The sequence below is a fragment of the Pseudonaja textilis genome, chromosome 1, assembly GCF_049901715.1.
Source record: "Pseudonaja textilis isolate UNSWEBS1 chromosome 1, rPseTex1.2, whole genome shotgun sequence".
Taxonomy (NCBI): domain Eukaryota; kingdom Metazoa; phylum Chordata; class Lepidosauria; order Squamata; family Elapidae; genus Pseudonaja; species Pseudonaja textilis.
Genome location: NC_141990.1, coordinates 211,675,775 through 211,699,782, shown reverse-complemented (window position 1 = coordinate 211,699,782; position 24,008 = coordinate 211,675,775). Strand labels below are relative to the sequence as shown.

The following is a 24,008-nucleotide window of genomic DNA, read 5'->3' as shown; positions in this document are numbered from 1 at the left end:
TTTACCCACCAGGCCTATTTAACTGGCAGTCTTCAGGCCTGTAGTATATTCCCAGTCTTTCCATTTTTCCTTAGAATATTTTTTTCTTTAATTAATCTTTTCCACAAGTCATAATTTTAGCCATAACTTTCCTTAAGGATCTCCTCTAAGATCTTGTTAGATAACTTCTCTTTGAAACCATAAAAGAAATGTTATTTTAGCTTGCAAAAAAAAGAAAACCCGAGCAACCATTAAGCAAGTCTCTATGCCATTGTTTCACTATATGTTTAATATAAATGTTCAAAAATATGTTGGAAATTGAAACACTGGTTTACTAGTCCCATTGAAACTATAATTTCCTTATTAATTAGATAGCATCCATCTAATCCCCTTTCTATTCCCCCTTTGGGTTTAATGTGATGTGCCAAAAATACAACAATTGAATAACTGATACCTTTTTCTTGCTGGATAGGCCACGCCCCTGGACTGTAGTTAGCTGTTGGAAAAGGAAGTAATGGCTTCCTCGCCAACCAAATTTTCATAAAACTCAAATCCTCCAAGTTATGCGCATATTATTTTCCATTAATGACAAGAGGAATAACAGGAGGCTGAATAATTGGCAAAGTCTACACTGTTGGTACTCCTCAATACTTTCAGGGAGCCAATTACCTGCTGATGTTTGTACACCATTTTAAATCTGAAAAAAACCCATCAACCATTCAACTTTCAATAATAGTTTTTCTGACTGGTTGTTTGGAAATTATTTTACTTTACCACAGGTAACCAACCAAGCAATTTTACATATTTTCAAACAGAAGGCAGACTGTGATAGAATCTCAGGAAAAATTATCTAACACCAAAAATAGTTCAGAAGTTGCATCAGTTAGGCAGAAATGCAGTGAACTTCCTTACTGGGGTTGGTTTTCTTTCTAATAATTTTGTTGAAGTTTGTAATAAACAAAGTAAAAACTAACGTGAATTAAATTAGAAGGAAAAGGGGGGAAAAAAGGAAAGCTTAGAAGGTGCAGGAGAGAAACCAATTTTTAAAAATAGAACCAAAAAAACCCCCTAATATACTTTTTACCCTGTTTTAAGATTTTCAAGTTAAAAAACTCTTCTTCCCATAATATCCTCATGCACTCCCCAAATCATCATCTTTACAGTCTTGGTTCAGAAAAGATCCTTTAGGAATTATAAGAACTATCAAGTATTTTATCCTTGATCATATATTCCAATTTTGTATTCTTCTTATTGGTTCTTCTCACAATCATGACCTTTAAACAGTTTAAACAGCATCATAGGATTTGATCTTTCATTAACTTTTGGCAGTCAAAAGAAGTCTTAAAAGCTTCCACCAGTCCCTTTTGTAAATCCCGTAAAGAGCCAGGATTTTTTGTTGCAGCTGTTCTACGTCCAGATCCTCTTCTTGATTTGTCTCTTTTATTCCTATTTTGGTAATCTTGATTTTGTTATCTTCTATGCCTTCGATGTTTGTGTCAAGTAAGAATTGTTTTTATTTTTTCTCATCATCTTGTAAAAGTTTATCCACTGAAATCTGTATCATTTCTGAGAAATATTTATTAATATTTTACTCATTTTTTTTTGAAGGATTCTGTAGGAGAAGTTAAAAATTGTAAACAACTTAATCATTTTAATTAGTTTCTGGTCCTTTAGTTCCCTCTAGTGTCCATTTGCAACCTTCCAGTTTCGGTTCTTAATGTTTATTTATTTATTTTATTTTATTTTGTCAAGTGATTACAAGATAACAGGTATAAGTATAAACATAGTTATGAATACATGAAATGGATACATATAAGAAGAAAAAACAACAGGACAGGGACGGTAGGCATATTGGTGCGCTTATGCACACCCCCTACAAACATATTTTAGTTCCATTCCAGGTGTTTCCCATGAATATATTATTTAATTATATAGTTTTTCAAATCTTACAGAAAAAATAATATTCCAAATCTCCCTGGTCTCCTAGTCCATTTGAAATTTTCTTCAATCAAAAAAATAGCTTCCCCTCCCTCCTTTTTTGCTATTTGTATATTACTCTATTTGAAACTGTTAAGACTGTTTAAAATTCCTTACATTCAAAGCTGAAGGTGGAACTCAACAGATGTCAAACTTAAACTTGCCGATTAGAAGGTCTCTAATATCCATAATGTGGTTAAATTGAACATTTCCAAATGTGATTAAAAGTGAATTTGACTGACTTAGTGTCCTTATCAAAAGATCTACTGCTGCTGAGAGCGAAAATGTCATCTCCCTCAGGTTCTGATATTCAAAACTCTCGGGAGACCGCTGTTTTATGGTCTCCTCAGAGGACTTCTTGTGATCTCCCTTTCTTTCCTTCTCTAGAAAGCCCCAAAGGACAAGTCTACTTGCTGGTATTTCTTGTTTGTAGAGACATCTTCAGTCAGCCATGAGTCACTCAAAAGTACCTTGTGGGGTGTTTTCTGATGGAGATTAAACAGCTGCCCTAAATAGCCTTTAGTCTTGAGGTCCTAAGTGGCCACTTTCAGTTCTCTGATGTAATGATCAGAGACAGAGAGAGAGAATACTGAAATAATATATTAAATACCTGAATGTTTAATTTCAGTGGGGAGAGAGAGAGGGAGGGAGGGAGGGAGAGGCAGACAGAAAGTGGATCTTGTTTTACTTACTTCTTTCATGCCTATGTACCATGTGTATTCTCCACACATATGACTGAAAATATTCAAATATTCCTAACTGGACAAAAAGGCAAAATTAAAAGATCATAATGTCACGATCTGAAATCTGTTTAAAAATAACATTTTTCATCTATCAGGAAAATCCTAGAGTTTATATAAAAAATTGGGAAGCTTAGCCCATCTCTTCTCATGCTTTGTTTTGATCTTTGACATAACTCTGTTGTTTTAGTTCTTTTGATCTTTCCCAGATCTGGGAAATCTTCCAGAATGGAGTGGGATCATTAACAATGTTAGTGTGAAAGAAAGCCTTCCTGTGTTATCTGCCAAATTAGGTCCTACCATATCTTCATTTCTGCTTGACACTCTCTACTTTTTGCCTATGTTTAAACAAAACAAAACAGGTTGTTTCTGAAGGTGACAAATATGTGAAATCACCCACCATGTCATACACAGCAGCCTTCTCCAACATGGTACCCTTCAGAAATATTGAACGTGAATGTCCATCATTCTCTGTTAACAAGTACTGACTGAGGATTATAGAAGCTGAAATCAAACCTTACTGGTCACCAAACTGGAGATAGCAAATACAGGTAGTCCTCAAGTTCTGAATGTAATGGAGCCAACCTATTACATTTGTAACCCAAGGAGTTGGGGGGAAGTGAATCCAGTACCTTGAACACAATCACTCCCTCCTTTTGCTCACACATTCATTAATCGAATGCGCAGCTTGTTAAGTGCACATGAGGTATTTCAGGGTGGGGAAGACCATGGTGGGGGGGTCCTAGTGATGGAACAGGCCACTTGCTTAAGACCACCCAAGGCCTCCCTGACCCTGAAATACCTCATGCTCCCCACAAGTGCTTTCCCACCCACCCAACCTGCCACACCGGGTCAATTACCATGTGAAGATCTAGCAAGCTGTCTCTTCTCCAGCCTTTCATCTGTGCGCGCCTCCTGACGCTCCATTTCGGCCTCCACAGGCCAAAATGGCGCTCCATTTAGGCCTTGCCTGGCACATTGTAGGCCAAAATGGAGGTTCAGAGGGGTGGGCCCGATGATAATTAACACCCCACTCTGCCGAATCTAAAGTGGCTTTTATGCAACACACTTACGATGGCCATTTCCAGATTCAGCATTTTATACTGGTTTCTGCATCTATTGGGGACACGAAATGAATCACTCCAGCCTCTTCAGTGAATCAAAACACTGTCCTCCAGTCATGCTGTGTTGTGTGACTCCAGAAACTTAGTTACCTCTCAGATGTGAATAAAGCAAAATAAAGATGTGGGGCCAGAAGGTGCTCAATTGCAAAAATGGATTGTGTGTCTGTGTGTCAAGGAGTCAAGATGTTGGTTGTGACTGCGTGGTCAAAGTCCAGTCTGGCTTACTGGCAATTTGGTTAATGACGTGCTGTGAACAAAGCCTAAAAGTCTTGTTAGGTGTTACCTTCAGGCAGTAATTGGTACTCTTCATACATGTTGAATCGCAATGACCCCTCAACCTATTTCGATAAGTTCAGTGTGTATTTCCACAGCTAAATACAGCCTCCTTCTCCATTTATACAGTATATGTGACTAAATTAACAAATTGGTTTAACTTAAGAGTGATTTGTTTAATTGTGTGATTTGGTATATTATGTGAAACCAGCCATAACGCCTAAAAAGCTGTAAAGCTGTATTAATGATTTAGCATGTAATGCAAATCTAGTCAAATGTACTGTTCTATATAAATCATTATTAGATAGGTGATGGCTTAGAACAATATGTGAATGCAGTTAATGTGTAATCACTTGGATTGATGAATTCAAACAGATGATTTATCCATACGACAGTGTATGGCCATCTCATCTGAATTCTTTGCTCACTGTGAATAATTCATTATATGAGGAATGTGAACTGACAGCCCACTTAACCTTCTAGCATGTTGTAAAAGCTCCTACAGGTTGTTTATAATTCAGTATATCATGCAAACAGGGATGGGATCCGACTGGTACAACTACCGGTTGCTCTGTATTGCTGAGATGCCCGGACAGCTGAGTAGCACGGTGTGCGAGTGCACAGCGGTTGGAAAAGCCCTTTTTTCCTGCTTTTTCAACTGCAGCTGTGTCGCACAAAGCAGCTGCGGTTGAAAACGGAGGAAATAAAGGTCAGGTAAGAGCCCAGGCGGGCGGGTGGGCCAAAACAGCAGCAAACATAGAACCAGTTCTATGTATGCTCTCTGTTTGCTGCTCTTCAAAGCAACCGGTTCTACAGAAGTGGACAGAACCGGTAGAATCCCAACCCTGCATGCAAAATTGCGCTTCTCCCAGAAGCCATGTCTGGGTGATCAGAATTATAGAAGGTTCGGCACACAGCACAAGAACAGTGTGAATTAAGTAAATTTCAAGATGGCTGTGCACATGGATGCTGCGGCTAGCCGTTCCTTCTTTCAGTGTATGGTGTATATGATTTTGTGTGTTTTGGATCCTTTCCTTGATTGAATCCTGTGGGGCAAGGAGCATCTATAGTCAGCAAACCTTGTTACAAATTGGACTGAAATGTTAAAAGGCTATTACGGATGATTTTATACATTCTCATAACCAGAGGTAGGATTCTACGGGTTCGCACCTATTCGCTAGAACCAGTTGTTAACATTCTAAGCAGTTCGGAGAACCGTTATTAGAAGAAATTACTGACCTAATCCTGTAAGGAAGGCAGGAAGGAAACATTCTGATGTTGCTTACAGAAACTGGCTCTCCGTTAACCTTTATTATATTCTTGGCAGGACTAGACTTCCTGTCTCAGGAATTTCTCTGGAGTTTTTTTCCCCTTCTTTGCTGGTACTTTACTTGTGTTGAGTGACCATTCAAAGTTACAATGGCACTGAAAAAAGTGACTTATGACCATTTTTTCACATTTATGACCGTTGCAGCATCCCCACAGTCATGAGAGGCAAGGCAAGGAGATGCGTACCTCAATGGGAGTGATGTTGAGTTGGCCACACCCAGCCAGTCACATGACCACCAAGCCATGCTCACCAACTAAGCCATGCCCACAGAGCCAGTTGTTAAAAAATTTGAATCCCACCCCTGCTCATAACATACTGAAGGAGGCAACTAGGCCCCTGGGGGAGCCATGGATCACTATCCCTGTAGGAAGGAGGAAGAGGTGGAGAAAGAAGAACAGGAAGAGGAAGAGAGGATGCTGTGCTGGGGTTTTATTTAGGCTGAGTAAGTTTCGACACAAGCCTTCAATTCCAAGTATATTTGTTACCAATGCAAGATCTCTGACTAACAAAATGGACGAATTAAGGCTACAGATTGCAAAGACTAAATTCATCAAGAACTGCTGTGTTTTGCTAATCACAGAAACTTGGCTTCATTCACTCATTCCAGATGCAGCTGTTGAGCTGGAGGGCTACATAGCTCACCGGCAGGACAGGAGTAGAGATTCTGGCAAGATCAAATGGGGAGGTTTAAGCCTTTATGTGAACAAAAGCTGGTGTATCAATACAAAGACTGTAGACAGCCACTGCTCCATGGATCTGGAGTATATGACACTTAAATGTAGACCCACATATCATCCACGGGAATTCAGCATGGTTTTGATTACTGCAGTCTATATCCCACCTGATGCCAATACTACCATAGCTTTGGGATTCTTGTATAACATTGTTAGTAATCAGCAGAATAAGTATCCTGATGCTGTGCATATCATAGCAGGGGACTTTAATCAAGCTGATTTAAAAGAAGTGCTCCCTAAATTCTATCAGCATGTTAAGTGTGCTACTAGAGGAGCAAACATATTGGACAAAGTATATACCAACATCAAACATGGCTATAAGGTTATACAACTACCACATTTAGGACAATCAGACCATATGTCACTGCTTTTAGCACCAGCTTACATCCCTCTTAGGAGACGGGCTCTGCCTATAATACAGTGAAATCTTGACCAGAACATGCTTCCCAACAACTTCAGGATTGTTTTGAGAACACCAATTGGGACATCTTTTACCACCCTGACCTAGAGGTACACACTGCAACTGTTCTGTGCTGTATCAAACACTGCACAGATACTATCACTGTGGCTAAATGTATTAGGATCTATCCCAATCAGAAACCCTGGATGACCAAGGAAATCCAGCGCCTCTTGCATGACAGGACCAAGGCCTTTAGGTCCGGTGATGGAGCAAGATACAATGTTGCCAGAGCTAATCTGAAGAAAGGTATTTGGAAGGCCAAGACTGACTATAAGAGGAAGATTGAGGATAATTTTATAGCGATAAGATGAGGCAGGTGTGGTGAGGGATTCAACAAATTACAAACCATCAACCGACCAATGTCATCCCTGCTGAGGGGGATGCTTCATTGGCAGAGGAACTGAATCATTTCTTTGCTTGCTTTGAAGTGGAGACATCAGAGACAGATAAAACACAACTACCAGCCAATTGTAGCCCCACCTCATTGTGGAGGAACAGGAGGTGAGGACCATTCTGAGGGCTGTGGACCCTGCCGATCCTGAAGGTATCTCTAGCCAAGTGCTTAAAGACTGTGCTGATCAGTTGGCTGGAGTCTTTACCAGGATCTTCAATCGGTCTTTATGCCAGTCCACTATTCCATCTTGTTTGAAGGCTTCCACCATTGTTCCATTGCCAAAGAAGTTCCTTATCAATAACCTCAATGATTACAGAGCAGTGGCACTCACTCCTATCATCATGAAGTGCTTTGAGAAATTGGTCTGCCAGCACCTCATTTCTGGTCTTCCGCATAAACACCAGTTTGCATACAGAAAAAGTAGATCTACAGAAGACGTTATAGCCATCACTCTTCACACTGCTCTGATTTATCTAGAACAGTGAGAGGGCTATGTGAGGATGCTTTTTGTGGATTTTAGTTCTGTGTTTAACACAATTCTTCCACATAGACTAGTGTCTCAGCTTCTGGACCTTGGGCTTTCTAATTCAATCTGCCTTTAGATTATGAATTTCCTGTCTGGCTGCTCATAGAGGGTCAGATTAGGTAATCATACCTCTTCAGCCCTTATTCTTAACACAGGTACACCACAGGGTTGCGTGTTGAGTCCCTTACTCTATACTCTTTATGTGCATGACTGCATTCCCACTCACATTCGTAATACTATTGCTAAATTTGCAGATGATACAACAGTGGTGGGACTTATTCCGGGGGGAATGAGTCTGCCTACTGAGATGAGGTGGACCGGTTGCTTTCGTTGTGTGGAGACTTGGTCCTCAACACCAATAAGACCAAAGCGCTTATGATGGATTATAGAAGGAACAGATCAGACATCCAGCCCTTGCTTATCAATGGAGACCGAGTAGAGCAAGTGACCAGTTTTAAGTTTCTGGATATTACCCTAAAAGAGGACCTGACCTGGGGTGCTCACATTGCAGCCCTGGTCAAACCGGCCCAGCAGAGATTATACTACCTGAGACTTCTCAGAAAACAACAACTGAATGAAAAACTGCTGCTGACCTTCTACCGCTGCATAGAGAGCATTTTAACATACTGCACTTCTGTATGGTTTGCCAATTGCACAGTGGCAGATAGGAAAGCACTCCAGAGGGTTAATGTCATTGTCCAGAAGATCATTGGTTGCCCTTTTCCCTCTTTGGAACAGCTTTATAGCTCCCGTTGCCTTAAGAAAGTTCAAAACATTCTCAAAAATCCACTTCATCCTGGGAAACCTTTTTTTCAACTATTACCATCTGGCAGATGGTACAGAATAATAAAAGGACAAATAGGCTGAAAAACAGCTTCTATCCCAGGGCAGTAGCTCTTTTGAATTCTGCTGTATCACTATACAGTGTTGGTGTGGTGTCGGGGGTTTCCGGTTCAATGTGTGAAGGGTGAAGGATGTGTGTTTGTGTTTCTTTTCATGCTCATGGTCATGATGTGCACTGAAGATGGTGCTTGATTTCGTTGTATGAGGTGCAATGACAATAAAGTAAACTAAACTGAACTAAATTAGGCGTAGCTCAAAAGCACTCTTGGTGCAATCAATTTTTTGCACTTGGGTGTATTGATTGGGCCAAATATTTCTGCTCTTATTTGACATTTGTTGGGATTTAGAAAGTCAAAATGGATATATTAGGTTTCTGCAAGGCTTACGATCACAATTCCAAACAAGTTCTTCCAAATTACTCAGACCTGTCAATTTTTAGATAATACTTCTTTTTCTCCTACTAAGGTACATCACCTTAGGCCCTTCTTTAACCATTCATAGTTGATGGAAGACCATATTGAAAAGCATACCACGGCTCACATGGTCAAGTAAGGCTCAGAAACATTTTCATTCTGATGCTGAATTTTTTTTTGTTCACTTTTATATTCACAGCATACCTCAGCCAAGCAGGAAGGAATGTGAACAGCAATGTCTGCAAGTGGTGTGACAATACCTACCCCACCTGTGAAAATCAGGTGTGCTTAACCAACTGTAATTTTAGCTCCTATTGTGAAAAACCAGAAGAAATATGTGTTTCTCTATGGTAAGCAAACATTTAAAAAAATCCCCAAAGAACAACAGCCTAAAATAATTGTCTATTGTTTAGGTTGCTATGTAGCCCCTCTTTTCTCTGGTATTTGATTTAATGGAGTCTTGCACTGATGCATTTGCCAAAATGGAGCAGTTCATGGAAACTAAAGGACATCATTTTGCATAACCTACATTCAATCATCACAGATAAAATCTGTGTGCCTCTCTAAGAGAGAGAGAGAGAAAGGGAGAGAGAGATCGATCAGTGATAATATTTGTAATGCAATCACCTATGAACACTGTAATTATCTACTCATTGGCTGAAAGTTTTTCTGAACAATAAAAATATGTTTGGAGTGGGATCATTCCTCATCCTAAATCATAATATGGTATATTTAATTTACAGTTTAGCCTGATGGTAATCTCAGTCAATTATGTTTTATTTAAGAAACTGTGGTTAAGAAAAATATAGCTTAGTGTGAGGTGTGACCTAGGTCGTCTGCTCTAAAAAAAATGAAGGACAAAAATGGAAAGCAAAATATCAGACAGTATTAATATACGTACATTAATATCTGTATCTTTCTTGCCACTTCAGGAAACAAGCCAACGCAAGTATAAAAGTAAACACTTTCTGCCACAACCCACAGCTGCCAGTGGGAAATATCATGATATCAAGATATAACACGTCACAGTGTGTCATGGTCCAGCAGCAGACTGCAGATGGCGTTTTTTACATCTGTGGCTGTGTGAACGAGCAGGAATGCAACGACAAGCTTATCTTTGAGAACTATACCAATGGTGAGTCTGCTTAGTGGTGACTGGCCCATAACTGGAACATTCAGATATTCCTGCGTTCTCACTTATTCCTCTTTCCCACAGGACAATCTGTGGGAGGCTGGATATATGGTCTCCTGGAAAATTAGGGCATTTTCATAATATATATATGTGTGTGTGTGTGTGTGTTCTCCCTTTCCTCCAGTTTCCTCCAGGAGGATAATTTTCAGGAAAAGGCCTCAGATTTTATCCTAAGGCTACAAGAAGGAGTATTTATGTGCTGGATATCTGGTCAATTGTGATGGAGAGATCCTGTGACTCCAGAGACCAAGAATGGCCTCCTCTTAGACTCTTTGTAGATCCACCACTGCAGGTCTCTGCCTTAATCTTATCAGAAGTTAGTCTGATAAGGAATCTGATCTGTTTCCTGTAACAGTTTAAAAATAGAGATAGCATACTGTCACCAGTTCCTCAAGCATTCCACAAAACATTTGCTTATCAGGCAAAAATATAAAAACAATAAAATACCAGCCTGGAAAGGAACAACTTGTGGGAATCAGATATTTTTCCCAATCTCTGCTGGTCTTACTGGAAATCTGCACATTTTCAACCATGAATGTAGCTGTAAAATTTCAAGCAAATGTTGTGCTTTCTGGATGATGCTGAAATTTAGCCTGGCAAACAGCTCTGCAAACTAATGTTTAATGGGTTCGAATCCTCTCTGTGGCAAAACATATTGGCACATCTATACAGTCCTCTAGCTTTGGCTTCAGAAACACAGGATTTAAAGTAGCCCAGGATTTCCAGTGGAAGGTGGCCTTTACCCCAGACTGATTTCTAGATTTATAAGCTATAGTAGCTACTGAAACGTAGTGATGCTGTCATTCATTGTCTGAACCCAACCTATATATATATATCATCCAGGGCGTGGGATGGGGCGGCGGGGGGGAAGAGATTTCTGGCAGAGACCCAGCTTTGAAACCACAAAGAAATACAAGGCCATGTCTTTCTTTCTTTCATTTGTTTTCAAAGAAAGCAGCCTGTCTGAAACTTTTTTAAGGCTCACGCAACAATCACTGCTGCAAATTGATGACTTTGCATTTGTGGCCGAAACTTATTTAAACAGTTCCCAGGAGGCATTACTTCAGGTTTGCACACTGCAGCCCTGGAAAAAGCTCAAAAGAGGCTCTGCTTTCCATCGAATGTCACCATTTCAGAGATGTTGTCAGGCCCATCAGGTAAGTCCATTACCGAAAAAGATAGCGGGGCCTCACACTTTCCAAAACAAACTTAAACTATATCATTTGACACTGATCTTGTGGTTTAAACTTGGTGTCTTATTTTAGAAACATTCACAGCTCAAGCAGAAATGAACTGCGGCAGACTTTTTTTTTTTCTTTTCAGAAAATGCCAACTCAAACAGACTTTAGCTGTTTGGCTTTCTTGTTCCGGAGGGTTAGGGTTCACCCTCTGAAATCATGCCCTGAAGTGTTTAGCTTGAGGGATGGTTTTGAAGGGCTCATTTATTGGGCAAGAAATCCTTGCTTTGAATTTCATGAATAAGAAGGGAGGGACTGTATAGGTCTCTCCATCAGTGGTGGGATTCAAAAATTTTTACCACTGGTTCTGAGGTCCTAGCTTGGTGGGCATGGCAGGGGAAGGATACTGCAAAATCTCCATTCCCACCCCACTCCAGGGGAAAATTACTGCAAAATTCTCATTCCCTCCCCACCCCACTAACCTGTTTTCTAGCTCTGTTCTCCTGTGCAGGGCAGCAAAGAAGACCCAGCGATCAGCTGGGACTCAGGAGGCAGAGAATAGATGGGGCTGGGACCAGTCAGAGGTGGAATTTGCCGGTTCTCCGAACTACTCAAAATTTCTACCACTGGTTCTCCAGAACCGATCAGAACCTGCTGAATATCACCTCTGCTGTCCATGCTGGGGCCAAGAGATAAAATTTAATTTGTACTGAAATGACACTGTTCTAATAATGATCACAATGAATCCTAAGGCCCCTGTCTTTTTTTAGACCCAAATACTTTAGACCCAAATACTTAAGACCAATGGTGGTATGCTACCAGTTTGGACCAATTTAGCTGAACCGGTAGTAAAGAAAGCCTCCCATGATCAGCTGAGAGGAGGAAAAAAAAATCCTCTGACAATCAACTGAGAGGAGAAGGAAGGGAAAAGTGCAGGATCCACCTGCCCCTGTGTTTTTCTCTTCTTTATCCTCTCAGCTGATTGGCGCTACAGGCCAGGCCTCAGCTGGTGTGGGGAAAGCTATGCACCAGTGTTAAGCAAAGTACGGCCACCAAGCCACACCCACCGAACCAGTGGTAAAACAATTTGAATCCCACGACTGCTTCAGACCCAAATACTGGTTGGGCCAGCTCTTCCATATCACTTTCTCTGCCCAATGGAATTGTTCCTTTCTGGAGCTTTTTAAATTGGCATTTCTGTTCCTTAGCAGTCTGATGGAAACCTTTCAGCAATGGCTCCCTCCTTTTGAAACATCACCCACAGAAAAACCCTCTGATCACTACTAGCATTGAAGAATTTGTTTTCCTGCCCCCCAAAATGGTGACCTTCTCTGGAAGTTCTCAGAACCTGGTTGGTGTTTGGATGGGAGAATCCCAAGGCTGTCAGTTAGATCAGGGGTCCCCAAACTCTGGACCGCAGCCCACTACCAGGCTGTGGCCTATTTGGAACCGGGCCTCATGAAAGGCAGGCTGGCATTTGTGCGTGCAGCTCAACTCGTGTGAGCGGTAGGCCAGCACGCATGCTCAACTTGCAGTTGAGCTGCATTTGCATGTATGTGCGCACTGGCCCGCTATTTGCATAAGTTGAGCTGCTCATATGCACCATCCCACCACTTGCACGGGCCTGGTTCCCCTCTCCCCACTCCCCAGCCAGGCCACTAAACAACAAATGTGGGTTAGAAGATTAAAACAAAAATCTGAGAAGGCTATGGATGGAAAACCTCTTCTATTCTTTGCCAATAAAACTACATGGACTGTCCAAAAGGTCACTAAGAGTTCAACTCAACTCACAGAGACTTTATCTACTTGTTTCCTTAAGCTATTAAGCATTGTTAGTCTCGCCTTTCTATTTAAAAGTGCTTTGACTTTATCAGTCTGAATGGACGGACACTGTTTGAGGTAGTTGCATTTCCTCATGAGGCTTAGTTTAGCAGTTTCCACTTTTTAAAAAATCCATATTGTTTCTTGGTGAACTTAAAGGAGTGCCTGCTTATCAAAAAGATAAAGCACTTTGGTTTCATGCCTTCTTCTTTAAAATGCCTCATAATTAATAACGGCTGTTTATATTTTTAAAAGCCTGGAACAAATGAGTTACCCAAGTTTTCCATCCCCATTCTCTTGGGTTCAAGAACAGGGAGCTGTTCAAGTAAGAATTATTACTTTCCATCAGCAAAACTATTTGGCTCAGACACGTGGCTATTCACAAGATTCTGCTTTATGCTGAATCAGTCGATTGGCCGATTGTCCTTTTCCTCAACCTGGCACTTTCCAGATGTTTTAAAGAATAGTTTCCATTCTGTCCCGCCTACATGAGATCAATCAGAAGTTAGAAATCAAATGTGAATAAGTGAATGCCATATACACAACTGCATTGCTTTTATTTTCAAGGCAACTTCCTCCCCCCAATATATGTGTGTGTGTGTGTGTGTGTGTGTGTGTGTGTGTGTGTGTGTACACGCACCTTCGCAACCCTATTATTTCAGCCCTCCACAATAATCCTCGTTTCTTTTGTGACCCCTTGGGAAAATTAATTGTTCACCCCTGCTTTAGAGGACACAAGGTCAAACAGAGCAGAGAGCTTAAGCAGCAAGAAGTGAGCTGGGAACAGCCCTGCGCTGCCTTTCCTGCTAGCTGAGAGATAACTTTCTAATATGGGCCACAACGCCCAGGAGGTGCAGTATACAATGGAGTGGCTATCCAAGTCAGCATCTTGATGTCCTGAAAAAACTTCTAAATGCCTTCTCAGAAGGCTGCCTAGAAGACCTCTGGAAAATCCAGATCTCACTGCTGTAGCATCCTCACCTCTGTTAAAGGTGAAATAAAAGAGGAGGAAAGGGGCTGGTGCCTGCTAGTGCTGTCAGCTCTGAAGCGAACCTGGCTGAAGCCATCTTGTGCTGCCTCAAAGTTGCCACTAAACCTGAGAGGGGGAAGGGAGGGAGGAAGTAGATAGCTAGCAGTCAAAACAAAAAGGTTTCCTGTGGGAACCAAGGTCATTATAAAAGGTGACTGTTGGAGGAGGAGACGTGCCTGTCATCCATCCTAATTGGACAATGTGACTTGTGACACCTGGGTAAGGTAAAGGTTCCCCTCGCACATTTCTGGCTCTAGGGGGCGGTGCTCATCTCTGTTACAAAGCCGAAGAGCCAGAGTTGTCCGAAGACGTCTCCATGGTTATGTGGCTGGCATGACTAAATGCTGAAGGTGCACGGAACGCTGTTACCTTCCCACCAACGTGGTCTCTATTTTTCTACTTGCATTATTTTACATGCTTTCAAACTGCTAGGTTGGCAGAATCTGGGACAAGTAACAGGAGGTCACTCTGTTACATGGTGCTAGGAATTCGAACCACCAAACTGCTGACCTTTCTGATCGACAAGCTCAGCGTCTTAGCCACTGAACCATCGCGTCCCTCTTTGACACCTGGGAGAGGGGAACTTAACTCTTTTAATTAGGGGAAAACCAGGGGAAATGTTAGAGTTGGTTTTCACCGTCTGTGCTGACATGATCTATCCAATAAAGTTGTTCTTTGAGGAATCTACCTGCCTCGGAGTTCTGCTGTCAATGGATGTGTTATTTGGAAGGCTGACAACTGCCTTGTTATAATCGGGGAATGAGAGATAAAAATACTATATAGATAGTGCTCGACTTACAACCATTTGTTTAGTGACTGTTCAAAGTTACAGTGCCACTGAAAAGGGTGACGTTTGATCATTTTCCACATTTACGCCCATTGCAGTCTCCCCGGTGTTCACGTGATCAAAATTCAGGCAAGAAAGGTAATCAAATAGGGAGGGAAACCCACTTAACAACTATCTGGCTTAGTGATGGAAATTTTGGGTTCGGGTTGTGGTCATAAGTTGAGAACTAGCTGTAATCTTTTTTAAAAACAAAAAAAAAAACAAGAACAAGCGTAAAAGGGAAAATATTATACAGCCTCTCCTTTAGTAATGTAGGGAAGTGATACAGGTGATAAAGGGAAGGAGCAAGTATCCCCTCTCCTCTTCGTCTCATGCTGAAGACATGACTGAAGAGGTTGCTAGTTAAGAATTGGGGGGGAGCCTTTGAGGCCTTCCGAAATCTTCTGCTGCCACGTGAGCAGGAACCCGGGAACCCTTTCCTGTTGTGGAAGCAGGCATAGGCAAAGAAAGGCTCCTCCTCCAGACAATTGTGGAGGAGCAACCTTTCCCTGATGTCACCAGAACAACTGAGAGAAAGATGAACTTCCTGTACTTTATTCACCAAAGGACTGTTGCCTGTATTGGGTGCTAAAATTAGGGGACCTCTGGATTGTGGGCCCAAGTTTTGGGCTGAAAAGTTTGGTCCAGTGGTGGGATTCAAATTTTTTTACTACTGGTTCTGTGGGTGTGGCTTGGGTATGGCGTGGCAGGGTGGGCGTGGCAAGGGAAGGATACTGTAACATCTCCATTCCCTCCCACTCCTGGGGGAAGGTTACTGCAAAATCTCCATTCCCTCCCCACCCCACTAACCTGCTTTCCAGCTCCGTTCTCCTGTGCAGGGCAACAAAAGAAGACCCAGCCGATCAGCTGGGATTCAGGAGGTAGAGAATAGATGGGGGCGGGGCCAGTCAGAGGTGGTATTTGCCAGTTCTCCAAAATACTCAAAATTTCTGCTACTGGTCCTCCAGAGCTGTTCAGAACCGGCTGAATACCACCTCTGGTTTGGTCCCTCAAATGCTACGGGTCCCTGGGACAGCTGTTCAAAGTAATTGCTTTGCATATGTGGAAACATTCTTGGTAATCTCTGCCTTTTCTTTTCCCTGTAGGATACTCCATGCTACATAGCAAGGAAATCATCCCTGTGGCAGCCATCAGCCTTCTCCCCCCGCTGTTGGTAGCTATCATGATCACCGTGATATTCTATCTCTTCCGAACCCATCGGCAGAAGAGGCTGGCCAAGGAGTGGGCCCGGAAACACGCTCCATGCCATGAGCGGCCCGAATCCAGCAGAGCCACCGCTTACGATGAGATCCTGTCCGTCAAAATAGATCATCATTCTGCTCTCCATGCCGGCAACCTCAACCATATCAACGAACTCCTGCCAGTTGAGTTGGAAGAAAGAGTCGGGAAAGGGCAATTTGCGGAAGTTTGGAAAGCCAAACTAAAGCACACATCTTCGGGCAAGTATGAGATGGTGGCTGTGAAGATTTTCCCTTGTGAGGAGTTTGCATCCTGGAAAAATGAAAGCCAGATCTTCACCGATGCCAACCTGAAGCACTGCAGCATCCTTCGGTTCCTTTCCGCGGAGGAAAGACACTCTGGGCTTCAGAAAGAATATTGGCTGATCACTGCCTATCACAGCCAAGGCAACCTTAAGGATTACCTGTCCAGGAATATCCTCAGCTGGAGAGACCTGCAAAAGATGGCAGGTTCCCTCGTGAGTGGCGTGACCCACTTGCACAGTGACTACACTGCCGGTGGCAGTCCCAAAATCCCCATTGCCCACCGGGATATCAAAAGCACGAATGTTCTCATTAAGAACCATCAAGAATGCGTGCTCTGTGATTTCGGAATTGCTCTGAGGCTGGATCCATCTTTAAGCGTGGGAGATTTTGCCAATAGTGGACAGGTGAGCATTGTAGATCAAAACTAATAGATTATTTTGCTTGTGGAGAACTTGTTGACTCAAGCAAAGAGGACAGTCTCCAAAACACCATTGCCGTCACCCACACCCACATAATTTCTGGCATTTTTCCACCCCACTTGTTTCTTCTCCTGGAATGCAGGCATATGTAAAGAGAAATGAAATCCTGCGTATGCGTCCTTCTGATCAGGAACATGTTACATGGAAACACACATATATAGGACTCTCCATGTTTTGTGTTCTCCTGTGCAAAGGTTCATGTTGGCATGAAGATATGGCATACAGTATTAACATTTTAACATGGTGCATGCAGGAGTTTTCTTATTTACAATTTCCCTTGCTTGAAATCAATCCAATGAAAGTTGTACCTGTACTAGTAACCCCTTTAGATCAGACGTGCCACTTTGGCCCTGCATTCATTATGAGCAGTTAAGTCAGTCATCATTTCCTTATTTTGGATCTGGCTCTACCCCATAACAGTAACATGGTGGCTAGTAATGTTTACAGATGGAATGGATTGTTTTCTGATGCATACCCACCACACACACAGAGCGCGCGCACACCTTCTTTATTCAGTACTGGCTCAGAATCATCCCTGTTGATCCGTTGGTTAGGATCTCAGACTAAAACCAAGCTATTTTCCAGAACTTCCTTCTTTTTCTGTCTTTTGGAGAAAGCAGCAAAGGGTATGGAGCAGCATTTATCAGACCATCATGAGTACAAATGAGTATTTCCGGAGGATTTTTTTTTTTTTTGCATATTCGCTACTAATTTCAACATAAATGATTGACATATTCCTTGGGTAAAATTCTGAAGATTGGAGATGTTCTGTATTTTATGACAATGATTTCAAAATGTATTTCTTTTATTTCGGATCCAAAGCCTACGACAAGACATTTCATGTGATGGGATGGATCTGTCATAGCTTTTCGTGTTGCCTTTAAATTGATGTGGCTTATCTCTCATTTACACAAGTGTACCTGTTTTAATCTGCATGTGGTTATCATTAGGTGGGTACTACCAGATACATGGCTCCTGAGATTTTGGAATCCAGAGTGAACCTTGAAGATCTGGAATCCTTTAAACAAATGGATGTCTATTCTATGGCTCTGGTTTTATGGGAGATAGCCTCCAGGTGTGATGCTATAGGAGGTAAGGCAATCAACATGTCTCAATTGTCTTTTTCTGGACCAAAGGAGGGGAGTGAATCACCTCTAAATGTCAAATGATTGTTGCAATATTGTTTCCATCTGGATATTCCAGCAAGTACTGGCCAGAGGACATGGGAAAATGCATTCCTGAAATGGAAGGCATTTCAGAACCAGTAGAGAAGAAATCTGGTCATTAAATTGAAAAGTCACCTATATCCAAGAACCATCAAATCAACCTTAGAGTAATGACTGGGTGATTTGGCTCATTGCAATGCAGTTTCATAAAATTCACATGGGATTGCACTACTTGCCCACTGCAAAATAATTGTTATCATTAAATTATATTAAAATTGTTCTCTACTTTAGCAGAGCTCAGAATCATCTTCGCTGACATACATTAGTCTCAAGACTCATTAGACTTGGAGAAAATAGTCAAGAGAATCAAATGATACTAAATGATATATTGTTTCAATGGTAATCTCAACAGAAGTGAATGAATAAAAATTATTTTGTAGGAACAATAGTACTCTCTTACTAATTTCTAAAATGCTTAGGATTGAGAAAGGAAGGAAGGAAGAAAAGGGAGGGAAGGTAGAGAAAGAAAAAAGAAAGGAAGGAAGGAAGGAAGGTAGACTGCAGACTGTAGTTCAAGACTTCTAGCTTCACCAGTTCAAAGTGCTGCTGTACAGGAGATTTACAATCAAATACCTTTTTTTTTGCTCATTGGCAGCTGTCTGAATCACAAGTAACTGTTCCAAGCAAGATTTCCCTTCTTTAGCAAGATTTATTGAGATGTAATGGATAGGATTATTAGATGAATTTCAGCAACTGAACTATTTCCAAATTAGAATCAAATTTTGAGAATTAGAAAGTACATTTGGATAGAGATATTTTGAGTTTGTTTCTAAGGGTGTTCCTATGAAATGGTGATATGCAGTTCAGAGGTGGTATTCAGCAGGTTCTGACCAGTTCTGGAGAACCCGTAGCGGAAATTTTGAGTAGTTTGGAATACCACCGTTGATTGGCCCCATCCCCATCTATTCTCTGCCTCCCGAGTTCCAGCTGATTGGCTGGGTCTTCTTTTGTTGCCCTGTACAGGAGAATGGAACTGGAAAGCAGGTTAGTGGGGTGGGGAGAGAATGGGGATTTTACAGTATCCTTCTCCTGCCATGCCCGCCAAGCCACGCCCACTAAGCCACACCACACCCACAAAGCCACACCCACAGAACTGGTAGTAAAAACTTTTGAATCCCACCACTGATGCAGTTTATTTCCACGATAAAGGAGCAGGTTGTTTATCAAAAATTCCTGAATCCTTATCAGTCTGTGAATCAACCATCAACAGCAGATTATACTTCACCCAGCAGTAATCATATACAGTATATGTTAAATAATACAGGAAAAAAGACCATGTTCATTGGTCTGTGGTCAAAGACTCCACTATTTATCTCCCATGACTATTCCAAAAACTGTAGAAATGGAAACACTACAAGATGGTGCCTCTTATTCTCCATCCTTGCGGGTGGTCCAGAAGGATACTGTTCTTATTAATATTTGGATGGCATAAAGCAGTCAGATCAACTCCACAAAGCATCCATGCCAGGTCTTTTTATTGGTTCATCAGGCATCCTGTCAACTCACATTTATGACGAGGTTCTTCTTAATGTCCAATCCTTTGCATATCTGAATTGTGGTGTAGAAAGATAATAAGGTCTCAACCCCATGATGATTGAAGTAGCCGCATGGTAATAGATTCAGGCAAGTGTGAGGGAACCTCCCCCAACCTAACAAAGGTCAATTTAGTGACCAATCAGGATTACAGATGTGACCACATGACATGGACTACATTTCCCAGGATACCTTAACTACATTTACCATGATGCATTCCCTTAAGGAGATAGTTCACAATTCCTAACTAACTATCCCAAATCCCATTAACTCTAAACTGTCTGGACAGCACAGATACCATGGGAGATGACAGCAAAAGCTACTAAAAGGTCTACTGAGAAGGATGTATTCCTACCATCTAGGCCCTGATGAAGGACATCTACTAAAGTGACTAATTTTGTTTCTGTGCCATGATTAGGCCTCAGTCCCAATTAAGGGAGACCTAGACAATTCAGAACAATCGAGAGAAAGACAAACCTCCTGTACTGTATTCAGCAAAGGACTGTTGCCTGTTTTGGATGCTAAAATTAGGGGACCTCTGGATTGTGGCCCCAAGTCTTGGGCTGAAAAGTTTGGTCCAGTGGTGGGATTCAAAAATTTTTTACTACTGATTCTGTGGGCGTGGCAGGGGAAGGATACTGTAAAATCTCCATTCCCTCCACAACCCACTAACCTGCTTTCCAGCTCCGTTCTTCTGTTCAGGGCAACAAAAGAAGACCCAGCCAATCAGCTGGGACTCAAGAGGCAGAGAATAGATGGGGGCGGGGCCAGTCAGAAGTGGTATTTGCCGGTTCTCCGAACTACTCAAAATTTCTACTACCGGTTCTCCAGAACTGGTCAGAGCCTGCTGAATACCACCTCTGGTCTGCAACCTGAAACACTCAAAGAGCCACTTGGGCCCGTTTCCCACAGAAAACAAAACACTGGGAGCCACAAAACCTGAGTGGGCGTGGACAACTCACTGATACTCCCACCCAGTCACATGACTCCCCTTGGCCACGCCTAGATGGTTGTGGCCAATTCGACATCATTCCCACCCAGCCACTCCCACCCAGCAACAAAAACATTTTGAACACATGTACTGGGTGCAGTCAGCTCTCAACCTGAATAAAAAAAGGACTGTTGTACTGAACAATGCAAAATATACCGTATATTTGCAAAATAATAGCCAATGAAAATATCTATCTTATCTATCGATTTTTGTACCTCAGTGCACAGTGTCTGCCCATCAGGGCTGTAAGATCTCACCTTCGTCTTCATGCAAGATTGTTGTCTGTGAGGTGTGAGTGATGTTTGTTTTTCAGGCGCAATCAGCTCTCAGGCTTTTCTGCGTGAGCTGGGGGTTGGACTAGAAGACCTCCAAGGTCCCTCCCAACTCCGCTATTCCGTTCACAGAGGGCCTGCCATTTTCTCCACAACCCTCCTCTAAAAGAGGAAATTTCGGAGAAGAATAAACTTGTCAAATATGGCGCTATCAAGACATGGAATCTTCAGGGGGGGGCACCTCACCTCCTTTTTCTGAGGAGGAGCAGGTACAAGACTCTTCCTCAGAGAACAAATCATCACCTCCTGAATCCAGCTGCACATATTCCACCTGGTTATATGAAGAAACCAGCAGGGGCATGGATCCAGCTATGCAAAGGGCAGAGCTCAGATATTTATTGGTTGATTTATCTGCAGCCCCTTGGTAGCATCTGAACATTGAACCAATAAGCACATAGGAAATAAGCATGCAGGGCTTTTCCTCCCTGTATCTCATTTACAGCAATGCCGTATTTGTGATTTCTTCCATTATTGCAGAGGTGAAGAATTATGAACCACCCTTTGGATCAAAGGTCCGAGAGCAACCCTGTATGGAAGTTATGAGAGACATTGTGCTGTATGGTCGAGAACGACCAGAAATACCAACTAACTGGCTGGCCCACCAGGTGAGTTCTCAAGCCATTCCAGACCAATGAGATGTCCGTATTGCTAATTTTAATAAAATTATTAAAAGATAGTAATGGGAAGTTCACCAGTAGAATCTCTTCCTTGGTTGAATGTCCACCTTCTTGCAACTAAGATCAATGCAACTATATAACCAAAAAGTAATTAATTACTCTGAAATTATATTACTCATAGTGAATTCTTGCAAAAAGCAATCCGATTTAACTACCAAAGTGTCTTTTTCCTTTCTCTTCAAAACATCCCCTTTCGTGATCTTCTGACAAAAACGTGGCCATTCCAGTGCCAGCAGAAACAAGCAGTGCATCACAGAAGCCATTTCTATTTAATTTTTCCTTCAAAAATTAATTAACATTGAAATGTCTCTTAAAACATAAATCCTTGGAGTAATATTTATTTTAATAACCTTAATCTTGGCCCACCAGCTTGATGGAATTTTAATCCATCTATTAATATCCATAGCAATCTTATCTGTAACATTAACCATATTACTTTCCACATGTTTTGAAATGTTTTTGCAATATGTGATCCTAATTATTTAATATATTCTGTACAGAATGCAAAAGCCAACCTCTTGCAGTGAACTATCATATATCAAAGAAACTAAATTGATTTTTCCAATGAATTTATAACCTGAATATTTAACAAATTGTTGAATTATCTGTATCAAGTTAGGCAATGAAATAATTATCTGATGTTGTCAAAAATGTCATCAGCATGTAGAAATAATCCATCCTCAGAATCCACGTAATGTATCTAATAACATGAGGTTGCCTAACACAAAGTCCTGATGGTTTGATCATTAAATAAAAAACCAGCAAGGAAAGTGAACAAGCCCACCTGTTGCCTTGCTTTAACTCAAATATTCCAGAAACTAACCAAGTTGTTATTACTCTTCTTCAGGCTACAAATAGAAAATTGCAATCCATTTAATAAAATCTGACAACCATATATATATATAATTTGCTTTACAAATTTAATGTAAACCATATCAAAAATGTTTTACACATACAAAGGTATTATAGCAGAATTCAATCTAGTCTAAGATCCAGAACATATATTAATGAATAAAATTGACTGGGGTTTACTTGCATGTACCAGCAAACATCTTTAAACAGATTTCTATTTTTCCTTTTTACAGATGTATAAGCAATAACAAACCTACCAATATAAGCCTTATATGCATCTACCTGTAGATTAGTATAATTTTACTGAATTCAAAGAGTGGTGTTGTTTGTTATTTAATATAAACAGAAACATCATATTGTGTCAAAAAAGTATTAAAATGCCACCAACGAAGAACTGACTGAACATTTTTTTCTATGAAATCTGAATATAACTGAGATCATATGGTTAATTCTTGAAGCTAAAACATTTTCAAGTAAAGAAATGGAAATAAAAAATAATATTTAAAACTAGTTCTGTGGGTGTAAGAAATAAAAGTGCAGATAATCCTTGAGTTATGTCCATTTGTTTAGTGACTGTTCAAATGCACTGAAAAATGTGGCACATGACATTTATAACTATTACAGCATCCCCGTGATAAAAATTCAGATACTTGGCAATTGGTTAATGTTTCTGATGGTTGCAGTGTCCCAGGGTCATATAATCCCCTTTTGTGATCTTCTGACAAAAAAAGCAAAGTCAGTGGGGATGCCAGATTCACTGAACCGGCCTGTTACTAACAACTGCATTGTTTTACTTAACAACTGTGACAAAAAAGGTCATAAAATGGGGTAAAACTGATTTAACAAGAGTCTCGCATAGAAACAGAAACGTGGTCTCAATTATGGTGCAAGTCAAGGACTACCTATATACTCCCTTTTGTGGGTTGATATAAACCCCAAGTATTCTTCAAGATAAATATAATTTGCGTCACTTTCCAATTTTGATTATAAATCCATTGTAGGAGTGTCTATGGGAGATTCTCAGTCATCCAGGTCATGGTTGTCCCTAAGATGCTTTTTCAAAAGGCAACTGGGTGTTCTTTTGTTTTCTTTGCATTCCTCCATTGTAGGAGGAATATTTTTACGGTATATAAAATGCATCAAATTGTCTCCGACAACCATGACATGTTCAAAAGATGCAGGAAACAATGTTGTGAAGCACCTAGGAAAGGTGTCTGTTGTTCCAAAATCTCTTTTGACTCAAGGTTCCTGGTCCTCCCCAGGTTTGTGCCTTAAGCCTCTTCTTTATACCAAAACCATCCATACATTTTGTTTAAGTTTCTTGGTTGCTCTATCGCTGTGTGTGTGCAGGCATGCCTTTGAGTCAGTGCTGATTTTTAGCAACTGCTTGGACGTGTCCCTGCAGTTTTCTGGTCAAGGTTTTTCCAGAAGTGGTTTTCCATTGCCTCCTTCCTAGGGCTGAGAAAGAATGACTGGCCCAAGGTCACCCAGTTGGCTTTGTCCCTACGGTTGGAGAGACTAGAATTCAGTCTTCCAGTTTCTAACCTGATGCCTTAACCAACTACACTAAACT

The 24,008-nt window shown here is 41.2% G+C and overlaps 1 protein-coding gene across 1 annotated transcript in view; it reads left to right on the top strand.

Moving 5' to 3' along the window:
- LOC113441236 (TGF-beta receptor type-2-like) overlaps positions 1-24,008 on the top strand; it is a 57,274-nt gene that overhangs the window by 22,260 nt on the left and 11,006 nt on the right. The window contains exons 2-6 of the mRNA XM_026708129.2: positions 8,993-9,143; positions 9,726-9,928; positions 15,947-16,749; positions 17,775-17,916; positions 21,384-21,511. Of these exons, the coding sequence (XP_026563914.1) occupies positions 8,993-9,143; positions 9,726-9,928; positions 15,947-16,749; positions 17,775-17,916; positions 21,384-21,511 (1,427 nt within the window). The remainder of the gene's footprint in view (positions 1-8,992; positions 9,144-9,725; positions 9,929-15,946; positions 16,750-17,774; positions 17,917-21,383; positions 21,512-24,008) is intronic.